This window comes from Molossus molossus, unplaced genomic scaffold (assembly GCF_014108415.1).
Source record: "Molossus molossus isolate mMolMol1 unplaced genomic scaffold, mMolMol1.p scaffold_m16_p_8, whole genome shotgun sequence".
Classification (NCBI taxonomy): Eukaryota; Metazoa; Chordata; class Mammalia; order Chiroptera; family Molossidae; genus Molossus; species Molossus molossus.
In genome coordinates, this window is record NW_023425402.1 from 47,676,552 (window position 1) to 47,701,279 (window position 24,728).

General features: G+C 38.2%; 1 protein-coding gene across 9 annotated transcripts in view; it reads right to left on the reverse strand.

The window, feature by feature from the left end:
• AFG1L (AFG1 like ATPase) overlaps positions 1-24,728 on the reverse strand; it is a 193,854-nt gene that overhangs the window by 148,988 nt on the left and 20,138 nt on the right. For 5 of the 9 annotated variants that reach the window (XM_036249270.1, XM_036249271.1, XM_036249268.1 and 2 more), the window contains exon 4: positions 24,103-24,213. The exons of 2 other annotated variants lie outside the window; for them this stretch is intronic. Coding sequence is in view for 2 of the 7 variants with exons in the window: in XM_036249262.1 (XP_036105155.1) it covers positions 19,551-19,686 (136 nt within the window). In the remaining 5 variants the exon portion in view is untranslated. Of the gene's footprint in view, positions 1-11,161; positions 11,214-19,550; positions 19,869-24,102; positions 24,214-24,728 lie in introns of those variants that run through there. 2 more of the 9 variants (XM_036249262.1, XM_036249263.1) reach the window with 2 other exon arrangements.

Sequence of the window (24,728 nt, forward strand, 5' to 3'; positions counted from 1 at the left end):
TTGCTTTGGGTAGTACGGACATTTTAATTATGTTAATTCTTCCTGTCCATGAACACAGTATATACTTCCACTTATTTGTATCTTCTTCGATTTCTTTCTTCAGTGCCTTATAATTTTCCAAGTAAACATCTTTTACATCCTTGGTTAACTTTGTTAAGATGTGTTTAATGGCACAGAATGTGGTCTGTCTTGGTGAATGTGAGCTTGAGAAGAATGTGCATTCTGCTGTTGTTGGATGAAGTATTCTATAGATGTCAATTATAACCAGTTTATTGATGGTGTTGTTGAATTCAGCTATGTCCTTTTTGACTTTCTGACGGTTGGATCTGACCACTTCTGTTAGAGGGGTGTTGAAATCTCCAACTGTGATAATGGATTCATCTGTTTTTCCTTACAGTTCTATCATTTTTCTGCCTCACATAATTTAGTTTGATGTTCTGTGGTTAGGTGTGTACAAACAATACTGAGAAGGTGGGGGCGGGGGCGGGAGTGGGGAGGAGAGTGTCGATGAAGGAGAAAGGAGAGACATCTGTAACAAAAATCAAAGAAATTCAAGCAAGGAAAAAAGAATTGTTATGTCTTCTTGGAGAATTGACTCCTTTAGCATTATACAATGCCCTCTTTATCTCTGATAACTTCCTTTGCTTTGAAGTCTGCTCTATCTAAAACTAATATAGCAGTTCCTCCTTGATTAGTGTTGGCATAGTATATTTTTCTCTATACATTTGTGTCTTATATTTAAAGTGGGTTTCTTATAGACAACATATAGTTGGGTCTTGTGTTTTGGTCCACTCTGACTATCTGTCTTTTAACTGATGCAGTTATACTATTGACATTCAAAGTAATTCTTGATATAGATGGATTAATATCTACCATATTTGTTACTGCTTTCTATTCATTGCTTTTGTTCTTTGTTCCTATTTTGTCATCTACTTTTTTCTGTTTTGTGTTGTTGTTTTTCAAAGATAAGCAAAAGTTTATTTAGAAAGTCACAGAGGTAGAAGAAGTGAACCATGGAAGAAGTGAGCCAGCTGGGCTGTATGGGCTCAGGAAACAAGTTACAGAGGCAAAAGAAGGGTCCTTGGAGCTTAGAAAAAATTTATTCCTACGTATTTTATTCTTTTTGAAGTTTTATCCATAATTTCCAAAAGTTGGAAGCAACCAAGCTATTCTTTAGTAAGTTAATGGATTCACTGGTACATCTAGCCAGTGGAATATTATGCAGCACTAAAAAGACATGAGCTATCAGTCCATAAAAATGCATACAGAAAACTTAAATGCATACAACTAAGTAAAAGAGCAGATCTAAAAAAGCTACATACTATAAGGTCATATTTTCTAACTACATGACATTCTGAAAAAGGCAAGAAACTATAGAGAAAGTAAAAAGATCAGTAGTAGACAAAGCAGGGGTAGGCAGGAGGAATAAATAAGTGGAGCACAGAGGATTTTTAGGGCAGTAAAAATACTCTGTATGACACTATTAGGATGGATACATGTTATAAAACATTTGTCTGAACCCACAGAATGTACAACACCAAAAGTGAACCCAATGTTAACTATGGACTATGATTAATTATGATGTGTCAATGTAGGTTCATCCATTTTAACAAATGTACCACCCTGGTGGGGGATGTTGATAATGGGGGAAACTGCGGGGGGAGGGGGGAAGAAAGGGGAGATATATGGGAATCTCTGTACCTCCCTCTCACTTTTGCTGTGAACCCAGAACTGCTCTAAAAAATAATAGTCTTTAAAAGAGAAAGAGAGAATCAGTCAGGCAAGACACTCAAGGCTGAGAGATTGGCCAGCGTAGGCCTGCATAGCAGCTGTATAAATTGAAACACAAAAGACTTCTCAAAAGCTGCACTAAATTAAATCTGTTACTACATCAGTGTACACAAATTATGTGATGCTGCTGCCATATTATTTTGATTTGTATTAATTTGTCTTATTGTACTCCAAATGGACAGTGGGAAAATGCCATTCTGAAGATCCACACACTAATCTACACACATAAATGGAAGATTTTAAAGGCCCCAAAAGTCTGTGCTGTTCTAATACCTCAAATTTGTACTTTATTTCACTTCTGTCTCCTAAATTCAATTTTAGGAAGATCCCACTGTACTCCATAGCCAACTTGCTATAAGATTTAGTTGATACGTGATGTCCTAAATCTGAATAATCTATTATAACTACCTAGATAGTATTTTAACAATTACTTATATTTTCCCCCAAGGGAACAAAAGTGAGTTTCCCCAAGGCTTTTAGTGTATTTGTGATTATTTCAATTTCCCAATTGTTTTTGAAGTGAATACAACCACAAGATTTCATTATCTTCATAATAAAACTGGGTCATTTGGTCCCTTCTCTTTTTATCTCCTCCCTGTTCAAAACGCTTGCATGTCTTCATGGCCGGCACTCTTTAGATCTGCAGCTGGGCTCAATGCACTGAAACCTCAACACAATCTCCTTTGCAGTTTTAGTCTTTTTGTGGAAAGTCAGCTTAGTCTGCTCACCACAGCCTCTCTGCTTCCTGTCATAAGGCTGCTTTCCCCGGGCATACCAATTCCTTGCCCTTCTTGTCCTGTGTCACTTTTGGGGTTTAGTGCTTCTCACGTCTTATAGGAAGCCGTGAGTTTTAGGAACATACACCATGCTTGTTTGCAGGGTCACTATTAGCAGGGAAAGAAGCAATACTCCCCAATTTTTAAAAAAGTATTGATTGATTTTATAGAGAGAGGAAGTGAGAGAGAGAAACATCAATTTGTTGTCCCACTTATTAATGCATTCATTGGTTGTCTCTTGTATGTGCCCCAACAGGGGATTGAACCCACAACCTTGGCATATTAGGATGATGCTCTAACCAACTGAGCTAACCAGCCAGGGCTGAACATCCCCCAAGTTTTAAGTTTTCATCTTAGGACAAAAGTTTGGAACAAAAAAATTCTGAAGTTCTGCATTCTATGCTATGCTCTACTTAAAGGTATCACTACATTAATAAATAATATAATAACTTACACTTATATTCTTCTTAATGGTACATGGTAGCCTTAATGCAGAACAAAGAGGCAACTCAAAAGCACAAGAATAAAAGAAATGAGAAAAAGGCAAACTGTTACTAATAGCACTAAGAATTGTTATATACAAATGTTTTTTTAAAAAACAAGATCTTGAGTTAGGTTCCATGGCAGGTTAGAGGGCAGGGAGGAGGTTTTGGCAACCTTCTGAAATTAAAAGAAAATACTGCCCAGCCGATGTGGCTCAGTGGCTGAACATCGACCCATGCACCAATAGGTCACCAGTTCGATTCCCAGTCAGGGCACATCCCCAGGTTAAGGGCCCAATCACCAGTGGGTGGCATGCAGGAGGTGGCCAATTGATGTTCTCTCTCATCGATGTTTCTATCTCTCTCTCTCTCTCTTTTCCTGTCTGTCTAGAAATCAATAAAGAAAAAAATTATAAAGAAAGAAAAGAAAATACTATGTGTGTATATTTGTGTATTTGAGTATTTTTCCCTGAGAAAAGATCACTAAATATACTAAGCCGCCTTCAGATTTTTAATAAAATATGTTAACAAAAACTGGTTAAGAACCACTGTTTTAAAAAGAATGGTCAAAAAATAAATAAATAATAAAAAATAAAAATAATTGTCAAAACTTAAGAGTTTTAGAAGGAAAGTTTATTAATAGCAGCTCACCCTTATTGAGCACCTATTATGCACCAGGGATAGGTCAGGTAACTTAACATAATTATTTTTATTAATCCTCACAATAATCCTATTATATAAATAACTAAAACAAAAAAACACAGATAAATGTGTTCACTCATTCACGTATGTTGAGAATCACCTAAATCTCAGATACTGTTCTTGACACCAGTGGAAAAAAACTTTAACAATAAATTCCTTTCCTTGTAGCACCTTCACTCCAGTCAAGGGGAACTCAGACAAAATAAATTAAATGAAGAAGCAAGAAAGGATCAGGTAGTGATAAAATAAGAGTAATATCCTAAGGCCTCTAACCAACAGCATGGACATCCCCAAGGAGCTTAAACAGAAATACAAAATCTCAGGTCCCACCTCATGGGTCTGAATCAAAATTTACATTTTTAACAAAATGCGTAGGTGTTTCATATGCATGTTAAAGTTTGAGAAGCACTATGCTAGGGAATGACCGGGAACTCCTATAGTATGAGGAAAAGACTTCCTGTGAAAGTGACATTTAGGTTGACACTTGAATGCCAAAAGGAGTCAGGGCTGAAGAAAATCTGGGAGAAGAACCTCCCAGGCAGAGGCCAGAACTCTGGCAAAAACCCTAAAGTGAAAATGAAAAAAAGCTTCATATTTCTAACGCAAGGAAAACAAGGTTTAAGGGGCTGGTTTAAATGAATAAGGTAGAGTCTGTCACAAGATGAACCTGGAAAGGAGAGCCAAGACCTACCTGATCATGCAGGGTCTTATAAACCATGGTAAATATTGTGGGATTTTTAAGTAGAATTAAGAACAGTGGAAGGCTTTGATCAGGGAGGTAATGTGATTGCTTTTTTTAAAAGATTACTCTGTAGAAAGTAAGATGGTAGGAAGGCAAAGTGAAAGCAGAAATGGGTAAATTGTATGGTACATGAATTATATCTCAATAAAGCCATTATTACATTTATTTTTAAAGCAGAACAGAGAGACCAGATAGAAAACTATAATAAGTTAAGAGATGCCCTGGCCGGTTTGGCTCAGCGGTTAGAGCGTCGGCCTGCGGTCCTGAGAGACCGGTGTTCGGTTCCCGCTAAGGGCATGTACCTCGGTTGCAGTTTGTCCCCGGCCCTGGTTGGTTGTGTGGGTGGCAGCCACTCGATGTGTCCCTTTCACATCGATGTTTCTCTCTCTCTCTCTGTTCCTCTCCCTCCCTCCCACTCTACCTGAACAAAAAAATGGAAAAATGTCCTCGGGTGAGGATAAAAAAAAAAAAGAGAGATGTCTGTAATTTGGACCAGAGAGTTAGCATTGCAGGTTAAGTAAATTGACCAAGATCATGTAGCTAATTACAGCAGCAGCAGCAGCAGCAGCAGCAGCAGCAGCAGCAGCAGCAGCAATTGCTAACTTTCACTAAGTGCCAGGTAGTTTTCTAAGCACTTTACAAACATTAACTCGTTTAATCTTCACAACCACCCTATGAGGTAAATACCAACATCGTCCCTACTTTAAAGCTTAAGAAACTAAGGCACAGTGGGGCTAAGTAACCTGTCCATATTCCCATAGCCAGGTAGTAGCACAGCCAGCACTTATACCCACAGGTACAACAGGGAGGTAAGATGTTAACAGTGGAAGGAAGATGGGCTCTAGAGTCATACATATACTCTGATCCATCTCCTGACTCCACCATTTGACTTTCAATCACAGTAATGTCATTCTCCATAGCGACTGAGAACCTGATCAATATCCTAGCAATGATGCCTACGGGAAAATCAGTTTCTACCCGTTTCCCCAGGGCTCTTCAGAAGGAGACCAGGATAGGAACTCACTCCTCCCTGCATTTGTACTTTCACATGTCAAGTAGGGATACCTGGACTACTGCAAGCATCTTAAGAACATCAGGGGGAATGTTTTTGCCACATGGAGGACAATCATCGTCTTGATACATGTTGTGATAGTTAACTTTATGTGTCAACTCGTCTGGGCCATGGGGTGCCCAGACATTTGGTCAAACATTATTCTGGATGTGTCTGTAAGGGTGTTTCTGGATGAGATTAACATTTGACTTTAGACTGAGTCAAGCAGATTACTCTCTCTAATGTGGGTGGGCCTCATCCAATCAGTTGAAGGCCTGAACAGAACAAAAGGATGAACCTCCAGTTAAGCGGGAACTCCTCCTGTCTGAATGCCTTTAAGCTGCGACATCAATTTTCTCCTACCTTTAAACTCAAACTGAAACATCTGTTCTTCTTGGGTCTTCAGCCTGCCAGTCTCTGGACTAGAACTACACTATCAGCTCCCCTGGTTCACCACTGCCTCTCCTGGGTCTCTGAGTCTCCAGTTCACTGACTGCAGAGCTGGGGACTTGTCAGCCTCCATAACTGTGTGAGCCAATTCCCTGTAATAAATCTCTTTCTAAATGTATATACGTCCTATTGGTTATGTTTCTCTGGAGAATCCTAATATATATGCCATAAAACTTAATTATACTGACACTGTTTCCATAGAGCCAGAGTGATAATAACATGGGGGATATGTGACCTTTGTGTTCTTAGGTTCTTTAAAATGGAACGGATTTCTAATTCTACACATAGGTAGATAGTTAAGAATATTTTGGAGATATTCTTTAGAGACTTAAGCAAAACAGTAGACCAGATTGTTTCAAAAGAAAGTAAGCATTTTCTTTTTAAGAAATGTTATTCATCTTTAAAGTTTTTTGTTTTAATACTGGAGGTTAAAACCTTTTGAGAACCCATCTCCAACTTCATACTCTAAAACAGTAAAGATGTGGTTTAAAGTGCAGAATCTTTACAACTTGTCAGTAAAGTGGATTCAACTCAAAACATTCTGTAATGATTTCTCAGCTCAAAATAGCCTACGATTAAAGGAAAGAATTGAATATATGCCAAGATGACACACTATCATACAAATTTAAAGTTTCCAAAGTAAAGAAAACTATCTTTGTGCAGTACTCCTTCTAAGGAGTTGTATACCCAGAAACATTCACTACAATTTGTGACAAATCTACTTTACGGCATTATGAGGCATTATGTGTGTTTACTTCAATAGAATAATTAAGGAAGTTACGTGAAATCAACAGACTACAAGAGGCATTTATGTAACCTAGAAAGGCTACATGCTTTATATTCATTTTCACAATTTTCATTGCAAAATTTTGATTCATTTGAAAATTCATCAGTGACAAAATTCTGAAAGATAAAAAGAAAACTAATTAATGCCTACTATGTACCCAAAGTACAAAAAGCATTTTCTATATATTGTCTTACTTCTCAAAAAATAATGTGAGGTAGATGTTATTATTCTTTACAAATGAGAAAACGTAAATGCCTGAAAAGGTTAGGAAACTTAAGTGAATGGCCAAGTCAGGATCTCAAGCTAAGTGACTCCAAACCCCTCAGGATGTCCCCCTCATTAAAACAACCATAATACTATACACAAGTGAAGGCTGTGCTCCCATTCATGGCAGCCAGGCAACAGAGAATCAAAACAAACCTCTCTCAGGCCCTCTGATTTGAAGTACTCAAGCCTCCTGGAGCTACCAGCAACCCGCTCCCCTGCGTCTCCACGGGCCTCAGCCCTGCCAGAGCTCTGCCCTGCCGGCACTGCAGATCAACCTGCCTCTGCCCTCTTCCAACACCCACCTGCAGCAACAGCTCTTTCCCTCTACTGAAAGCCCATAGTTGAAGTGTCAGATGAAATTCTTTTCCATATCAAACTAAAACCCTTATATGCCACATAGATGGTTTTCAAAAAGTTTGACAAACTAGTTTTATGTACATGTCTTTGAGCTTTGAGAACAAAATATTAATATACTTGGCACTAAATGAAGACATAGTGGCCTGACACTCAAATACAAAGATGACACAAAGTTGGGAGAATAATCAACAATGGGTCATAACCATGATTCAAGATGATGTTGATGTGCTACAAACATTAAATGGAACTACAGACATAAAACTTAAGGTGTATTTAGGTTCAAAAACTTAATTATATCCATCAATAGATGAGTGGAGAAAAAAGCTGTGGTACATATACACAACGAAATACCATGCAGCGGTACGAAAGAAAGATCTCTTATCCTTTGAGATGACATGGAGGGACCTGGAGAGTATTATGCTAAGTGAAATAAGCCAATCAGAGAAAGACAAATATCACATGATCTCACTTACTTGTGGAATATAATGAACAAAATAAGCTGATGAACAAAATAGACCCAGAGACATAGAAGTAGGGATCAGACTGACAAATCTCAGAGAAGGGATTGGGGGGGAGATAAACCAAAGAACTTATATGCATGTATGCATAACCAATGGACATAGACAACAATACTGTGAGGGGGAGGGACAGGATCAGGAAGAGGGTGTCAATGGATAAAAAAGAGAAACACCTGTAACAAAAATAAATTAATAAATTTTAAAAAGCTGGGCATTCTGAAAAAAAAAATTATAGTGAAAAGAATCTACTGAAAACCTATTTAATAAAAGAATTCACTATGCAACAAATAATTATAAGGCATCTATAGAGTGCAAGCTCTGTGCTAAAAACTTTGAGTACAACCAGTGGTGAGCTAGACAGACACTGTAATTGTACTCTAACACTGCATGCCAACTGTAACTGAAAAATAAAAATTTACTTAAAGGCAAAAAATACTGACAGTGCACTGGGGGAGATACAAACAATTGCAAAAACAACTTTAATAAAAAGAGGTACATAGGAAAGGGAAGCAGAGCATGCTATGAGATCACCCAACCAAAGCAGTAACACAGGTTAGGGAGATAAAGAGGAGTAGTACTCAGAGCAAAATGATGAACAGGAGTTTGCCAGGGAAGGAAGGGAAAGAAATGCATTATTAGCCTGAGAGAAGGCTCTGAGGCACGAGCATATGGCACACTAAAGAAAATGAAACAAGTTCAGTATGGGTGAGATATCAAGTGGAGGGAACAGAGGGGCAAGAGTTGAGCTGAAATATAAAGGAACCAGGTAACACAGGGCCTTGCAAAGATGTGTAGTTAGAATTTGATCATGAAGACAACAGGAAGCCACTTGTGAGTTTTAAAGAATGCAGTGGCTTATTTATGCCTCCTCCTAAGCAAAGACGAAGGATACTGAAAATATATTTCTTTTTTTTTTTTTATCCTCACCCTAGGACATTTTTCCATTTTTTATTCAGATAGAGCGGGAGGGAGAGGGAGGAAGAGAGAGAGAGAGAGAGAGAGAGAGAGAGAGAGAGAGAGAGAGAGAGAGAAAGAGAAACATCGATGTGAAAGGGACACATGGAGTGGCTGCCACCCGCATGACCCAACCAGGGCTGGGGACAAACTGCAACCGAAGTACATGCCCTTAGCAGGAATTGCAACCAAAGTACATGCCCTTACCGGGAACCGAACCCAGGTCTCTCTGGACCGCAGGCCAACACTCTAACCGCTGAGCCAAACTGGGCAGGGCTATATTTCAATCTTTCTAAATACTACCAATAACCATTGGAAAACATAATAGATAATAGAAAAGGATCCCAGTTATAGTTACAACAGAAAGTTTAGAATAAAGAAGAATATTAACAATCCATCTGTAAGACCTATATAAGAAAACTAAAATCTTTCTCAAAGGCATAAGTTAAAATCTGGAAAAACAGGCCCACAATGTTATTGGAAAGAAAAGCACAATATTATAACATTGTCAATTCTTGACAAATTAATTTACAGATTAAATACAGTTCCTCTAAAATCCTAATCTAAAGTCCTTAGAAAATCATGAAGAAGCAAAGTAATGAGGGATCTTGCCTACCAAATGTGAAAATAAATCTAAAACACTATGATCAAAAGATCAATCAACAGCATAGACATTCCAAAAAGAAGTCTTTGTGGAATAATTTAACATCAAGTAAAAGAGGAAAGCATACCAAATTTTATCATTGTTCTTTTATCACCATTCTTTTCTTTTATCACCCAACTTGTAAATTATATATTTGCTATTTATTTTACGTCTATCCATCTCAACTAGACTGCAAGCTGTAAGAGGGAAAGTACCATGCCCATTTAATTCACCATATGCCTAGCACCTACAATGCCTCGCATATGATAGGCACACAATATTTCTTGAATAAATGAATTAAGCAATAGGAGGCAACAGATTATTCAAGAAGAGACACTGGGACAACTGGAAGACAATTTAAAAATTAGATTATCCCCATACTCTCGTCTACCTCTCACCACCCCCCTTTCCCTCTCTGTTTTCTGTGTCTAAGAGTTGTTGGTTTTGTTTTGGGGTTTTTTGCTTAATCCCTTCACCTTTTTCATCCAGCCCCACAACTCCCCTTTCCTTTGATAGCTGACAGTCTGTTCTCTATCTATGCGTATGCTTTATTTATTTATTTATTTTTAATTTACCTGTATTGAAAGTATTACAGATGTTCCTTTTTTCCCCATTGACACCCTCCTCCCAGCTCCCGCCACCCCCCTGACTTCACCACTCTGTTATCTGTGTCTACTGGTTATACATATATGCATATCAGTACTTTGGTTCATCTCTTCCCTCCCCCTCACACCCTTTCCCTCTAGGTTTGTCCATCTGTTCCCTACTTCCATGTCTCTAGATCTATTTTGCTCAACAGCTTATGTTGTTCATTATATTCCACAATAAGTGATATCAAGTGATACTTGTCTTTCTAAAAAAAGAAAAAGAAAAAATGTCTATGAGTATACTTTTAAAACAAAATTAAGTTAACAGAAGTTATCTTTTCTACTATGCACATATAGTATTTTATAATTTAAAATAATTTATTTTTTAAATAGAAAAAATAACTAATCAAATACAAACTGGAAAGACCTGTCTTAATAGCCCTAGTAGCCTTAAGATGAGACATGAATATGATTTGGCCACCAAAAATTAATGCAACAGGACACAGAAAAGGTAGCCTATAATACTGCTCTAACCAGACATATCTAAAGAAATACATTGAGATATAGGAGGCAGATTTTCAGGGTGACATGCAGAAAGCACATTGTAATCTCAAAAAGGGAGGTAGTTCAAGGACCTTTAAATCACATTGTTTGATTTGACTGATAAGACGGGGAGAGCGAACATTGAAAAGAGACATAACATCCCAGCACTGTGTGTCCATCATATAGAAGGCACCAAGAAATAATCAGGTGAATGAATGAATGATGAATGGGATAAATATGTCTTTGATATCTTAATGATTGCCAAATAGAACTGGAGCAAGAAGGCAGCCAATAATTTGATAAATGAGTAAATAAATGAAAGAGATATCATTAGTTTTGATAAGTTTAAAGAGCTGTCATAGTGCAATCAGGGCTAGAGTTAATAATATATTATGCCTGGGGAAAGATTCAAGATTAAGTGGGGAGAAGTTATAGAAAAGCTCAAATTTCAGCCTGCTTGAAGAAGGGCTATCCAAAGATGAAAAGGATGCCTCAAAAAAAAAAATCTTACAGCAGAAACTACATGCCCATATGTCATTTGATAGCATGACGCACAGATCCTCTTCAACTCTAATATTCCATGATTCTATAAAATGTTATCTTTATATCTTGCTGCACAGAAAATAATTCACAACTTCTTGAGTTTCTCTGAAAACAGTATAAATAAGCAGTAAATTACTAAATGAAGATATTTTACCTTAGTGACTCACCTGCATACTATAAAATAAAATTTCAACAGCTTTCTTTGATATGTCATGAAGAAAGTGGTAATTTGTATTTTCTAAGAACCTGTAGATGTTCGGACTATCCAGGGAAAAGGTAGTTACATCCAGAACAAAAATCATCCCTGGTTATCTACAGAGGCCCTTTGCAAAACTGCATTTCTAGAATTGAAAGCACGGAAATCAAACTGAGCCCTTTGCCACTGTTAACATAAGTGAGTCCTCACCCAGTTAAAATGGTTTAAGTAATTCTATATAGAGTTGAGTTTATTCCATTTCTATTCCCTGCCTAGAATCCACCAGTCTAGCATTTCAGTATTAATAGTTCAATTACTTCTAGCAGAGCCCCACATTTATATAACATTTCTTATAGTTTTCAAAGGACTTTCTCATATAAAATTCTATTTGAGCCTCATAAATGACATATAAGAAAGGTAGTTAGGATAATAAATCTCATTCTACAGATGAGAAAATGGAAATACCAAATTAAATGATTGATCTAGTGCAATAGTATGAAACCGATATTGCAATCTAGTTTTCAGGTTACATTTATTATTCATGTGGTATCCCATATGTTCACCAGTCCTAAAATAAAACTGATCAAAATTCTTCAAAGTAACAGTTATGGAATAAAAGGAGCTTCACTTCTTCACAAAAAGAAAGAAGATCGTTGCCAAAAAGAACACGCTCAGTTAAATGAAATAAAAACTATATAATAAATTGAGATTTCCAGTTTAAAATGTTTACCCAACTGCTGTGAGAAAAATGTACAATCAGGAAAAGCACATTTAATATTTCTAAAGGGCTGGATTAAATTTTCAGCTGTAAACTTCATTACTGTAATTAGATTTTTAATGCATATTTATTAAACATCCTTTCAAATACTGTGTTCACAATTATTAATGAGTAACTTGTACATGTGTGGATTTTAACAAACTATAAACAGTGGCCACTGACCAGAAATGTTCCCCTACAATGACAGAAGCCATGCTAAGGTCAAGACAGCCTGTTTATGATCTCTTATGTTCTAATCATACCCAAAAATAAACATTCAGCTGCTTTTTTGAAAACTGCAATGACCCAAAAAGTCAGACTTACCAGTAACATTAAAGCTCTATGTTTGATTCAGTGATGAAAAAACAAAGTGCAGAATAGAAGAAAATCAAATCTTAATAAAACTCTTTCTTTAGAAAAACAACATAAGCCATCATCAAGGAATGTATCACAAAATGATTTACCTTATTTATAAAAGGCTGATTTAGGAGCTTTAAAAGGTTGCTTTTGATTTAAGTAGCAAAATTATGAAAATTAAAACTAAATGCTTGCTAGTTATTTTTTTCATTGGGGAGCTAATTAACCTTAAAAGTGACAATATGTATAAGTTTACAAAAGGAAAAAATAGTACTTTAAATTTCATGATAACAAATCAGTAAAATACTGCCTAAATATCTGAATAAAGCCATTCTGAAGTAATTGCAGGCATGGCCTAGCATACTGAGTAAGTCCTTAACATTCACCCTGTTCATACACTCTTTGATAATGAGATCTATTTTCCTTCAAAAGATAAAGAAAAATAACATCTATTCATTATTTTCATTTCTTTTAAATTTTATACCCTCACACACATATATAAATGAGAATTTTAAAATGGAATCTTACAGGAGTTACACTTAAGATATAAATTGCATCAGGAAGCTATGAAACAACTAAAAATTATTGAGAACTATCGAACCTGATTAAAAATATGGATAATGTATTGAAAAAGTAACTTCTAGGATAAGCTAGATGGAGAGAAGAAATAAGGGATAACCAGGACAGGGAAAGAGGTTATAAAGAAAAAAAAGATCCTGGAGATTAGAGTATCAGGTACCTCCAGTAGGGCAAGCGCAGAAATGGGACCTCAATAGAGGACCTTAGGGAAGAAAGATAAAACATAGCAGAAACAGACATATTCAAAAGGCTCTGAAGAGAGAAACTGGAACAAGTCTTAGTCACAGGTCAGAGAAAATATGAGTGACGTAGGAAAACAAGTGTTACATGTATTCAAGCTGAGGCTACATGACCTTTTGTCAGAGAATTTATAGAGTATCTTACTGCACTGGGCCCAAAGACTGAACTACCAGTTTCTAGACCCTTGACATCCATTACTTCTGTGGGACATTTTGTGAAAAGACAAATCCAAAATAGTTTTACTCCATTTAAACATTCATTATTTACTTAAAGAGAAGGAAGCTCTTGAGAGATGAAGCAGTGATAATCAACAGTAGATCAATAATCCATTACTGGACCTTTAAAATTCCTTTCTATCACTTATACTCTCAAACTCACCCTATTTCATCTGCCCCACCCTCCACCCCAGAACTACATCTAGGGCATTAGCTAGGCTTATATAATAAGTTGTGCTATGCTTTTTAAAAATTAATTGAAAGAAACCATTATCATGAAGTTAGGTATGAACATTTTTTTCTAATATAATAATAAAGGTTAATGAAGATCCAAGAAACATGAAATTTCATATAAGGGTCTTCATCTAATTGGGTAATAAATACCCAAAGCCCATTTTCTAAACCACTAATCTATACTATGAATAAGTTATATCAATCTATGTGGCTGAGGTGGGGTTAATTCTACTCATATTAATATCTAATCAAGATCTCCTATGTACATATGCTAAAAAAGAGAGTGTGGAGCTAAAGGTATATATAAATCATCACTTAATAGAGACACCTGAAAATATAACATTGAGATACAGGACACTATAATAAGAAGAAACCACAAAATGTGATTCTCATATTATCTTGCCTCTATGAAATAAACTTAAATTCTAAAACTAGCTTAAATAAAATAGAATTTCAGATATGCTAATTTACAGCTTCAGAAAACCTAGAAACACTTTCCTCCTTGGCTTCTCTCCCAGTTTTTCTATGACCTAATTGGTCTTCAACAAGGTCACATTCTTCTGCTCATAAAATGTCAGTTTTCCTCAAGGACTCATCCTCAGCCATTTTCCCTTTTCACTCTACAAATATTCCCAGGCTAGTTCTAGTCTCATGGCTTTCAATACCTCGGATTTCCTTTTTCAGTCTAAGATACCACATTTCAAACAACTAATTAGACTTATTTACCTTCAATCATCATAAACACCTCAAATTTAACAAATTCAAAATGGGATCTCCCCCTAAAATGCCTTTGGCCTTACTTTGTGTATGTTGTTTCCTTTGATAGATGGATGGCGATGCCATTAAATATCCCAAAGTAGGAAACCTAAATTGATCTTAACTCTTGTCTTTCCTTGTCTCCCCTGAAGTCTGTCAATTCTACCAAAGCAGTGTCTCTGAATTCCCTCCCTTGCTGTCCTGATTTCCATCTTCACCACGGCAATAATTCAGGCCCCAAACAACTCTTCCCTGTACTACTACAACTTCCTTCTAAATAATCACCCAGTGCCCAGCCGGTACGACTCAGTGGATTGAGCATAATCCATGGACTGAGAGATCCTAATTTGATTCCTGGTCAGGGCACATGCCCAGGTTGTGGGCTCAGTTCTGGTGAGGGGCATGCAAGAGGCAGCTGACTGATGTTTCTCTTTCACCTCTCTCTCTCTCTCTCTCTCTCTCTCTCTCTCTCACTAAAAAATCAATAAAAACATATATTTAAAAAATCACTATCAGAGGACTTCCGGTCAAGATAGCAGCGTAGGCAAATGCAGTTTCACATCCTCCCACAACCACATCAAAGTTACAACTAAACTACAGAAAAACCATCATTCAAAACCGCTTGAAATCAAGCTGAATGGAAGTTCAACAACTACGGAATTAAAGAAGGAGCCACATCGAGACTGGTAGAGTGGGAGGGAGAGAGAGAGAGAAACATGGACATGAAAGGGACACATCAAATGGCTGACACCCGCACGACCAACTGGGGCCGAGGACAAACTACAACCAAGGTACACGTCCTTAGCGGGAACCGAACCTGGGTCTCTCGAGACCGCAGGCCAATGCTCTAACTGCTGAGCCAAACTGGCCAGGGCCAAGGCAAGTTCAAGAAGAAACCTTACAGTACTGGGCTTCCCTGCAGAGCATGGAATCAGAATGAAGGAGGGTAGAGAAGAGACACCCAGTCTATGGTATTTTGTTACGGCAGCTCAAGCAGATTAAGACACTGTCTAAAAGGAAATCTGACCGAAGAGAGCACAGACTTTTTCAGGTTGTTAGATGCATCATCATTCTGTTATTCTATGATTCCATAACATAAGAGGAATGCAGAAAACTGATTAAAACATTTTCATGATGAAAAAAAAAATCATTATCAAAGTGGTTAGATAGAATTCTATAAATAAATAACTAAATAATCATCCAGCTTCCAAATATTCCCCCATCCAGATATTCCTGATCTGTTTTTAAGTAATCATGCTAAAACAGATCTGATCCCTTAATTTCTTTTTTTTTTCCTTTATTGATTTTTTTTTTTTTTTTAGAGAGAAAGGGAGGGAGAGGGAGAGGGAGAGAGAAAGATAGAAACATCGATGGGAGAAAACATTGATTGGCTGCCTCCAGCATGACCCCACTGGGGATTTGACCCACAACCTGGGCATGTGCCCTGACCAGGAATCAAACCAGCGACCTCTTGGTGCATGAGTCAACAACACTCAACCACTTAGCCACATCAGCCAGGCTGATCACTTCATTTCTTAAGCAACATCCAACAGCATCCCACTGAGTTTAGAAATCTTCCTATAGTGTACAGGACTCTTCTAACCAGATCCCAGCCCACCTTCTGAGCTTCATCTCTAGCTGCTCTTGCTGAAGGACCATAAACCAATAATAGCTACGTAAAGCCCACTTCTACACTTTTGTTTTAAAAACCTTCCCAGCTCCAAGCAGAACTACTTTCTCCTCTGTAGTCCTACAACACTTCAGGTGGGCCTAGATCATGGTGTTATTAATGTCCATTGTTATGGTAAGGAGCTAGACCATAGTGGTTAAGTTTGCGGTTCTGGAGCAAAAATGCCTGGGTTCAAATCCCAGTTGGGTAGCCATACCTGGTTATTTGTTTATAAAATAGAGATAATTTTATATATCAAGTTTTTATGAAGATTAAATTATGAGAGAAAGAAACTGCTAGCAGGCTGCCTGGAACAAAGAAAGGGCTCAATAAATATTAGCTATTGTAATTTCATCTCCCTTCCAAGACTGTGAGCTATTCAAGGGCTGGAACTAAATTTCATTCAGTTTCTCACACACACACTTAATACTAGGCTTCAATTGAATTAGCAATTTTGCAGTATTTAACACCCTCACCATGGCCATTCTGATTTCTAACAAAATGCTTCTCTGTAACTATAGGGAGGTTGAACAACTATTACATTAAATGAAGATACATTTAAATCTAAAAGAAAATAGGCAGTGAAGTCAAAATTGAGCATATATACTTAAATTACAGAAGTAAGAATTTCACTTTCAAACTTTTAATAATCTTAGTAATGGAAATACACATATCCCAAAATAGAATTCATAATGTTGTATTTCTTACAAAGTTTAAGTTAGTGATTCAGATAGGTGATTTTGATGAACAGCATTTTAGGACCCTTAAAGTTTTTATCGTTCCAGTTTCCAAAATATCTTGGAGCCAGGGCTGGCATTAAAGCATAGATGAGACATAAAAACAAAGTTAAGAAAATGCTAAAAAAAAAAAAAAAAGCCCTGGCCGGTTTGGCTCAGAGGTTAGAGCATCGGCCTGCAGTCCAGAGAGACCCGGTTCTGTTCCCGCTAAGGGCACATACAAAGGTTGCAGTTTGTCCCCAGCCCTGGCTGGTCATGCAGGTGGCAGCCACTTGATGTGTCTCTTTCACGTGGATCTCTCTCTCTCTCTCTCTCTCTGCCCCTCCCTCCCTCCCTTCCTCCCTCCCTCCCTCCCTTCCTCCCTCCCTCCCACTCTATCTGAACAAAAAATGGAAAAATGTCCTTGGGTGAGGATAAACAAAACAAAAAAAAATTTTTTTTTTAAAAGAGGACATATGCTCTTCCTTTCTCCTCTTTCTTTTCCTTCTCCTTTACCTATTTCCTTGTTTTAACATTAAGCCAATGCTACTCTCACATTACACTGTAGTCAATAGTAGACTTGAAAATAATGTAGATCAAATATAAACAGTAAATAACCAAAATAATGTTTTAAAAGGCAAATAGTAAATAACCAAAATAATTTTTTAAAGGGATAGAAAAATTTGTAAATGAGATTCTAAATACTAAATAGCATTTCAACTTAAATGTTCCTCTTATTTAAAAAGGAGAAGGGAAGATCTTCATAACTGCGTTATAAAATCTCCACACTCAGCTAAATTTTGAGTATCGGAGGTAATGAGTACAGGTTAATAGCAAAGCCTTTAGAGTCAGATGTAAGTCCAAGTGCAGCCTTTACTTGAACCCACAATTAGCCATAGAACTTTTGCAACCTTGGATTCATCATCCCTAAAACGAAAATAAAAAGAATTAAATGAGCCCAGCTAGTGTGCTCAGTGGTTGAGCATCGGACCCATGCACCAAGAGGTCGTGCGTTCGATTCCTAGTCAGGGCATATGCCCAGCTTGTGGGCCAAATCCCCAGTGAGGGGCATGCAGGAGGCAGCCAATCGATGTTCTCTCTCATCAATGTTTCTATCTCTCTCCCTCTCCCTTCTTCTCTAAAATCAATTTGTAAAAAATTTTTTAAAGAATTAGATAAAATATTTAGAGAGCACTCAGCTTATTGCATGACAGAATAAGCACTCAGTAAATTTTATGTGTCATTAGATAATGTTCCTTATATCTTACTTTTCATAAATTATAGTACATGCATAGAATGAAATTTTATTTTAACCATTTAAAACATGAGACAGTTCTATACTTATTGGTATAGAATTATCTCCAAGATATACTAAATAAAAAATAATAGAAAGGAACAGGACAGTGTGCACAGTATGTTCCACTTCTGTTATAAACATTTATATACATGTATTTATATTTATATACACATATGCTTGTACATAAACAGAATGTCTCTGGAAGAATACATGAGCAACCACTCCACTATTAGAGGTTGCCTCTGGAGAGGAAAACTAAGTGGCTAGCAGCAAGGAGTGGAAGAGAGTCTTACATTTACTGTATTCCTTCTTGTATTTTTTGAATTTTGTATCATTTGCTTTTATTGCTTATTCCAAAAATTAAAAATAAAGTTTTTATTATGATCCAAACCTTATGCTACCAGCATGTTTCATTATAAAGTTTATGCTAAACTTTGCAGAAAAACCTAAGGTGACTTACTACTTCTAGTATTCATTTCAGTTCTCTTGAGGATAATAGACAAAGACTGATAAGAGTCTCAACTAAATTAGCCAATGAGAATCAATTAAGATATATAAGTGAGGGTGCTTGGAGATGAGAAAAAGCATATGTGGATGGGAAAGACAAGATTCCCTCCCTCTCCCTTCCTTCCTTCCTTCCTTCAAAAAACACTTCTGACCACCAAACATTGTGCTAAATTATGGGGTCCTTGCGTTTGAGAAGCCCGCAGTTTGAGAAGCCAGACTAATGAAATAGAGCAGTACAATTAGCACTCATGTGAGCTTGGTTACTAAAAAATCTATGTGCGTTCATTCATGAACATATAGCAATTGAATTAATGAAGCAAGCCTCGTGACAAAATATACCCCACTAAAGCTTCTAGTGACTTGAAAAGAATCAAAGAATCTATCCCTCAATCTGCGAATGCTTGTGGATGCGTGTTCCCAGAATCCCAAGAACCAGAGGTCCCCCAGGGGTCCCAGGCTGGCTTTTAGATCCAGTGCCCGGTCACCAGGCTGGACAGCTTGGGAAGGCGCAGGATGGAAGGGTCTCCTGGCTCCAACCACACACTAGCATCCCTTCTAGCCAGGCACTCCCACACCTGGGCTCACCTGGGCTCTCTAACAGCCAGAAGGGAACTAACTCTGGTTCGACCTCCGACCCTCAAAATGACACTCTGGGCCAGCTCCCTTAGTGCTCAAGGCTACTTCATAAACTGACAGTAATAGAAGAGCAAGAGAGGCTTAAACAAACTCCTCTCGAGAGCTCGAAAACCGTGGAACCAGGAGGGAGGGTGCCTGACCCGAGGCTTGCCCGGTCATAGGCAGTCGACTCGGCCTACTCATGGCACAGTCACTGACCTTTCCAAAAGGGGTTCCCAGGGGCGGTGGCCGGAGGGGTGAGAGCAGCTGCCCAGGCTCCGCACCCAACACATCTCCCTCTCAACCGGCTCTGCACTAATCGCAGGGTAACCAAGGGCGACCAGGAGGCCGCCATCTTGAGCTCCGTACAAGGCCGGGAGGAAAAGGAAAACTTTATTGAAACTCCAGAAGAGAGACGGTGGCACCGACAAATCCAGCGGTGCTCACGGAAGGCTCCGCCCGAGAAAACGAAAGGGAGCAGCCCAGGAACCCGACCTCTCGGAGCGAGGGGGCGGGCTAGCCTCCCGTGCCCTTCCGTCCTTTTGGGCGCTGCCAGCCGGCACTACGACTCCCAGCGTGCAGTGCGACGGTGCTGAGGACGGGCGAGATGGGGGTGGGGCGAAGCGGAGGGGCGGGGCGAAGCGGAGGGGCGAGGCGAGGCGGGGCGGGCAGCTGTAGGCTTGGTGGGAGGGACATTTCTGCGCTCAGCGATGGATGCAGAGGAACCCAAAACATCTTCGAGAAATTGAAACTGGAGTATGACTTATAACCACCCTGAACCTTTTTCTATTAGCGTACCTGAGAGAGCTTCCGAAACCTACACAAAACATAGGTGACTCAATGGGCCCTGGTATTTTAAGGAAATATTGTTACCTGGTCACACACACCTCCCTAAATGGTAGCCCCGTTTTTGTTTTTTGGGTTTTTTTTTTTTTTGCCTCCAGCGTTTAGCTCATCTTTGACAGAGTACCTGAAGTGTGTCCCCACAACTTTTTGTTTTCTGTATTAGAATAGAATAAATCATTTCAGTATGGCATATGCTCAAACGTTTTGAATGAATTCACAAGTGACATGGGAAAGCCAATGGCCTGAGATGGACAGTGAGTGAAGGGAGTGGCCATGGGTTAGTGTATCCAAGGAGGAATCTCTAAGTGACTTGCCCTACTTTTATTTAAAATGTTTTGAGGCACCATGAAAAGTGTATTGGGAATACAAGTTGTCCAGAAGAGGCTGGCAATCCAGTAGAAAGGATGAAGAAAGAGAAAAAGATTCTACCAAGTGTTGTGAAATCAATGGAAAAGCACTTTGGGAAATATGAAAGGCCATCTGGAAGTTTGTTTTCTGTTTTTGTTTTTTTGTTTTTATCCTCACATGAGGACATTCTTGCATCTATCTTCAGATAGAGCGGGAGGGAGAGAGGGGAGAAGAGAGAGAGAGAAACATCCATGCAAGAGAGACACAGTGAGACACACTGACCGGTTGCTACCCACACGACCCCAACCGGGTGGGAGACAAACCCCAACTGAGGTACCTGCCCTTAGCAGAACCGAACCGGAACTCCGTGGTCCCCAGGCCAGCGCTCTAACCGCTGAGCCAAACTGGCCAGGGCCTGTTTTTTTTTTTTTAATCCTCACTGGAGGACATGCTTAAAGAAAGGAAGGGAGAGAGAAACATTGATCTGCTGCCCTCCATACATACCCCAACCAGGGATCAAACCCTACTCCAGCTGGGCTAAGAAGGTTTACTTTTAACAGGAGATGAAGACCTTCCAAGAACAGGGAGCAGAGTGAATGAGTTCAGGCAGGCAAGAAAGTCTGGAGTGCCGGAAGGAGAAAGCCAAGTTTCAGTTGTGTGGAAACTAAATGAAGACTCGCTAGAAAGAGTTCTAAGAAGTTAAGACAGTTTGTCCACAATAGAAGAGTGATTCCAAAGAAACAGGAAAAGCAGAGAAGAGCATGGTATAATAATGAAGACTTCTCTACTAACTCTGTCAAATCATTTATGGAAAAATTATTTTGATTGTATATTTCAAAATAAGTTCATTTACATTTACTAGTTGATTTTTATCTTTAATTCCATTGTCTGATATGATAAACTATTCCTCCATGCTATGTGAATTTATCTCTTTTAGTGTTACTAATTTTTGGTGTGACACTTTGTGAAACACCCTTTGAAAAATCAGACTGTTTCTTTTTTGCCTTACATATTTATCAACTAAAAAGACTTTCTAGGTACATTTCTCTTTTTTGCTCTGGGAAAACAACTGCTTGCCTTATTCAATAAAATTACCTTTTATCATAGATTCCAACAGCTTCATAATTATGAAAATGAAGTAAGTATTCATGGATAGTTTAATGCCAAATTGGCAGGAAGATCTAAAGGAGATTTTCACAAGGCTGTGCAAGTGGGCAGAAATGAGGCAAATGAACTTGACTGAATACAGATACAAGATAACTTCCAGGGAAATAACTTACCTTTACATATGTTGTGTTCAAGAGAATTCATTGTGACCAGAACACTAATTAACTAGGCATTGTAAACTATTTTATTAAAACATCAATTCTGTGCTACTGCTGTTCCTGCAATTGCTAAAACAAATTTAAAAAGCAAAAAATAACCCTAGAAGAAATTTAGCATTATTTTGTTCTTATTTATTATTATTATTTTTATCCTCATCCGAGGACATTTTTCCATTTTTGTTCAGGCAGAGTGGGAGAGAGAGAGAGGAAGAGAGAGAGAGAAACATCAATGTGAAAGAGACACATCGAGTGGCTGCCTCCCGCACCACCCCAACCGGGGCTGGGGACAAACCGAAACCAAGGTACGTGCCCCCAACAGGAACCGAACCCGGGTATCTCTGGACCGCAGGCCAATACTCTAACCACTGAGCCAAATCTGCCAGTGCTTGTTCTTATTTTAAAATCTCACTAAAGTACCAAGTTCTGGCATCTAATCTCAAAGACAAAACCAGACTGAAAATATCCAGAGAAAGGCAAATAAAACAAATAATAAAGGAAGTGGGAAAGAGAGTGGTCAGTGGAAAATAGGTGTCAGAAAATGTATTTGGATTCTGATTTTGTCCCCAGCGTAACCTCTCTTTCTGTATTCCTCCAAGAACCTACCTGGTTCACTTCCTCGTGTCCTTACTTCCTTATGATACCTTCTCACCTATAAAAATTACAATCACACCCAGCCCTTCTTTTCTTCCTTTCCAGCTCTATTTTCTCCACAACACTTACCATCATCTAGCATAATAGACACTTTATCAAGTTATTAACATATCTGTTCTTAATGCTCTTTCTGGATTTTAAGCTTCACGTGGGCAGGGATTTGTGTCTGTTTTGTTCACTGCTGTATCCCCCAGGCCTAGAATAATGCCTAGGTTCAAAGACACTCAATAAATATTTGTTGGATAACTGAATGAGCAATCTTAATAAAAATACAAAATGTATTATTGCTGTAGTCTTTCTGTCAAAAAGCAGAATACCTGCTTCATGATATCAGTGATACTGCTAATATTTTGAGCCCATTTTTAAGGTGAATAAAAACACCATCTTACAATATCACAGAAGTAATTAGAACACAACCAAAGAGCCCTTGTTTTCCACTTACAGTATTTATTTATTCATTTATTTGTATTACACATTCCTTCATAATTGCAGGTTCTTCTAATTTAAGAAGGAAACACAGTAGAGCTATAAGAAATATGGTACTTAGGCTACATAAGGAATGATGAGCCAAATATCTAGCTTCTAATTCCAACATTTGTATTTAAAGATCCCTAACCAAAAACATAATTTAAATTGTATATTTCTACAAGCTAAATAAATATGCCTAGATACCTAATTAACTGTGAAAAATATAACTTCTAAGATATACCTACCTCGGTGATATAAATTTATATAAAGTGTACATAGATTTTGTTGCAAGCAATCTATTCCTTCTAATAAGTAAGATTTATATATTTGCTTCCCTTCTAACAAAAGTTATGATTTTTTTTCCTTTACTGAAACATTGTCTAACTTGTCACTAGAGACTGGCCAACGACACTATTTGAAGACAAATTCAATGCTCAAATCTTTATTTAGTTCCTTTGTACTTAGTTTCTACAACAGATTAAAAATAACTTGTTCTTTTTGTTTTCCAGTTTTGAATATCCTTTATCAGGATATCCTTTAAAAAAAAAATTGAGCCCTGGCCGGTTTGGCTCAGCGGTTGGAGCGTCAGCCTGCGGTACAGAGAGACCCGGGTTCGGTTCCCGCTAAGGGCGCGTACCTCGGTTGCAGTTTGTCCCCGGCCCTGGTTGGTCGTGCGGGTGGCAGCCACTCGATGTGTCCCTTCACATCGATGTTTCTCTCTCTCTCTCTCCCTCTCTCTCCCTCCTGCTCCATCTGAACAAAAAAAAAAAATTGAACCCAGTGATAATATGTATGTATTTACCTACATATTTCCTCCTTAAATGTTCCTTACCCAAATGTTGAAGGGAGAAGGGGGAGGCTTTTCTCATATAATTTTCCCACAAGACCTTTCTGCCATCTTTCTTCTAAAAATAGCAGCAACCCCCGCCCCCCAACTCACTCTAACCTCCCCCAACTTCACATGCAAATTTGTAATCTGGGAGCTCTCTTCAATAAACTTCTTTTTCTCCACACTCAGTTCCAATCTTTCATCAAATACGATTGAATTTATCATCTTAATATGGCTTAAACCCATCTACTATCATTGGCTCTTCTTCCACCTCTTTTCCTAGGCTCATGCAGTCATCTCCTACCTGGCTCTGTCTTTTTCTCCTTGGCTCCATCTTGCTGTCAGAGTTGTTTTTAAAAATGTGAGCTATCGGACCACATCCCATCACAGGCTCTAAATGTGTAATGCCTCCTCACTGTCCACAGAATGAAATACAATTTCTTTATTATAGATCTTTAGAAAATCAAGATCTGGCTCCTACCTACTTTACTATCTCATATCACTCAAATGATTTAGACCCAGAAAATATGTCACAGGCAATTTATCAAGCGTCTCATTTGTTTTCATGAACCTCCATATATAGTATTTTGGGAAAACTGATCTCATTTCCTCTCCCCTCTATTTCCTGTGTTCTCATATTTTTTTTAAAATTAGAAAAACAATCACTTTAATATAAATAATTATATTACCTATTAATTAAATTTTATTTTATTTACTTATTAAAAACATTGTATTTCCTTTATTGATTTTAAAGAGAGGAAGTGAGAGGGAGAGATGGAAATGTTGATGAGCAAGAACACTGATTGGCCACCTCCTGCATGCTCCCCACTGGGGATCTGGCCCACAACCTGGGCATGTGTCCTGACCGGGAATTGAACCGGTGACCTCTTGGTGTATGGGTCGATGCTCAACCACTGAGCCACACTGGCC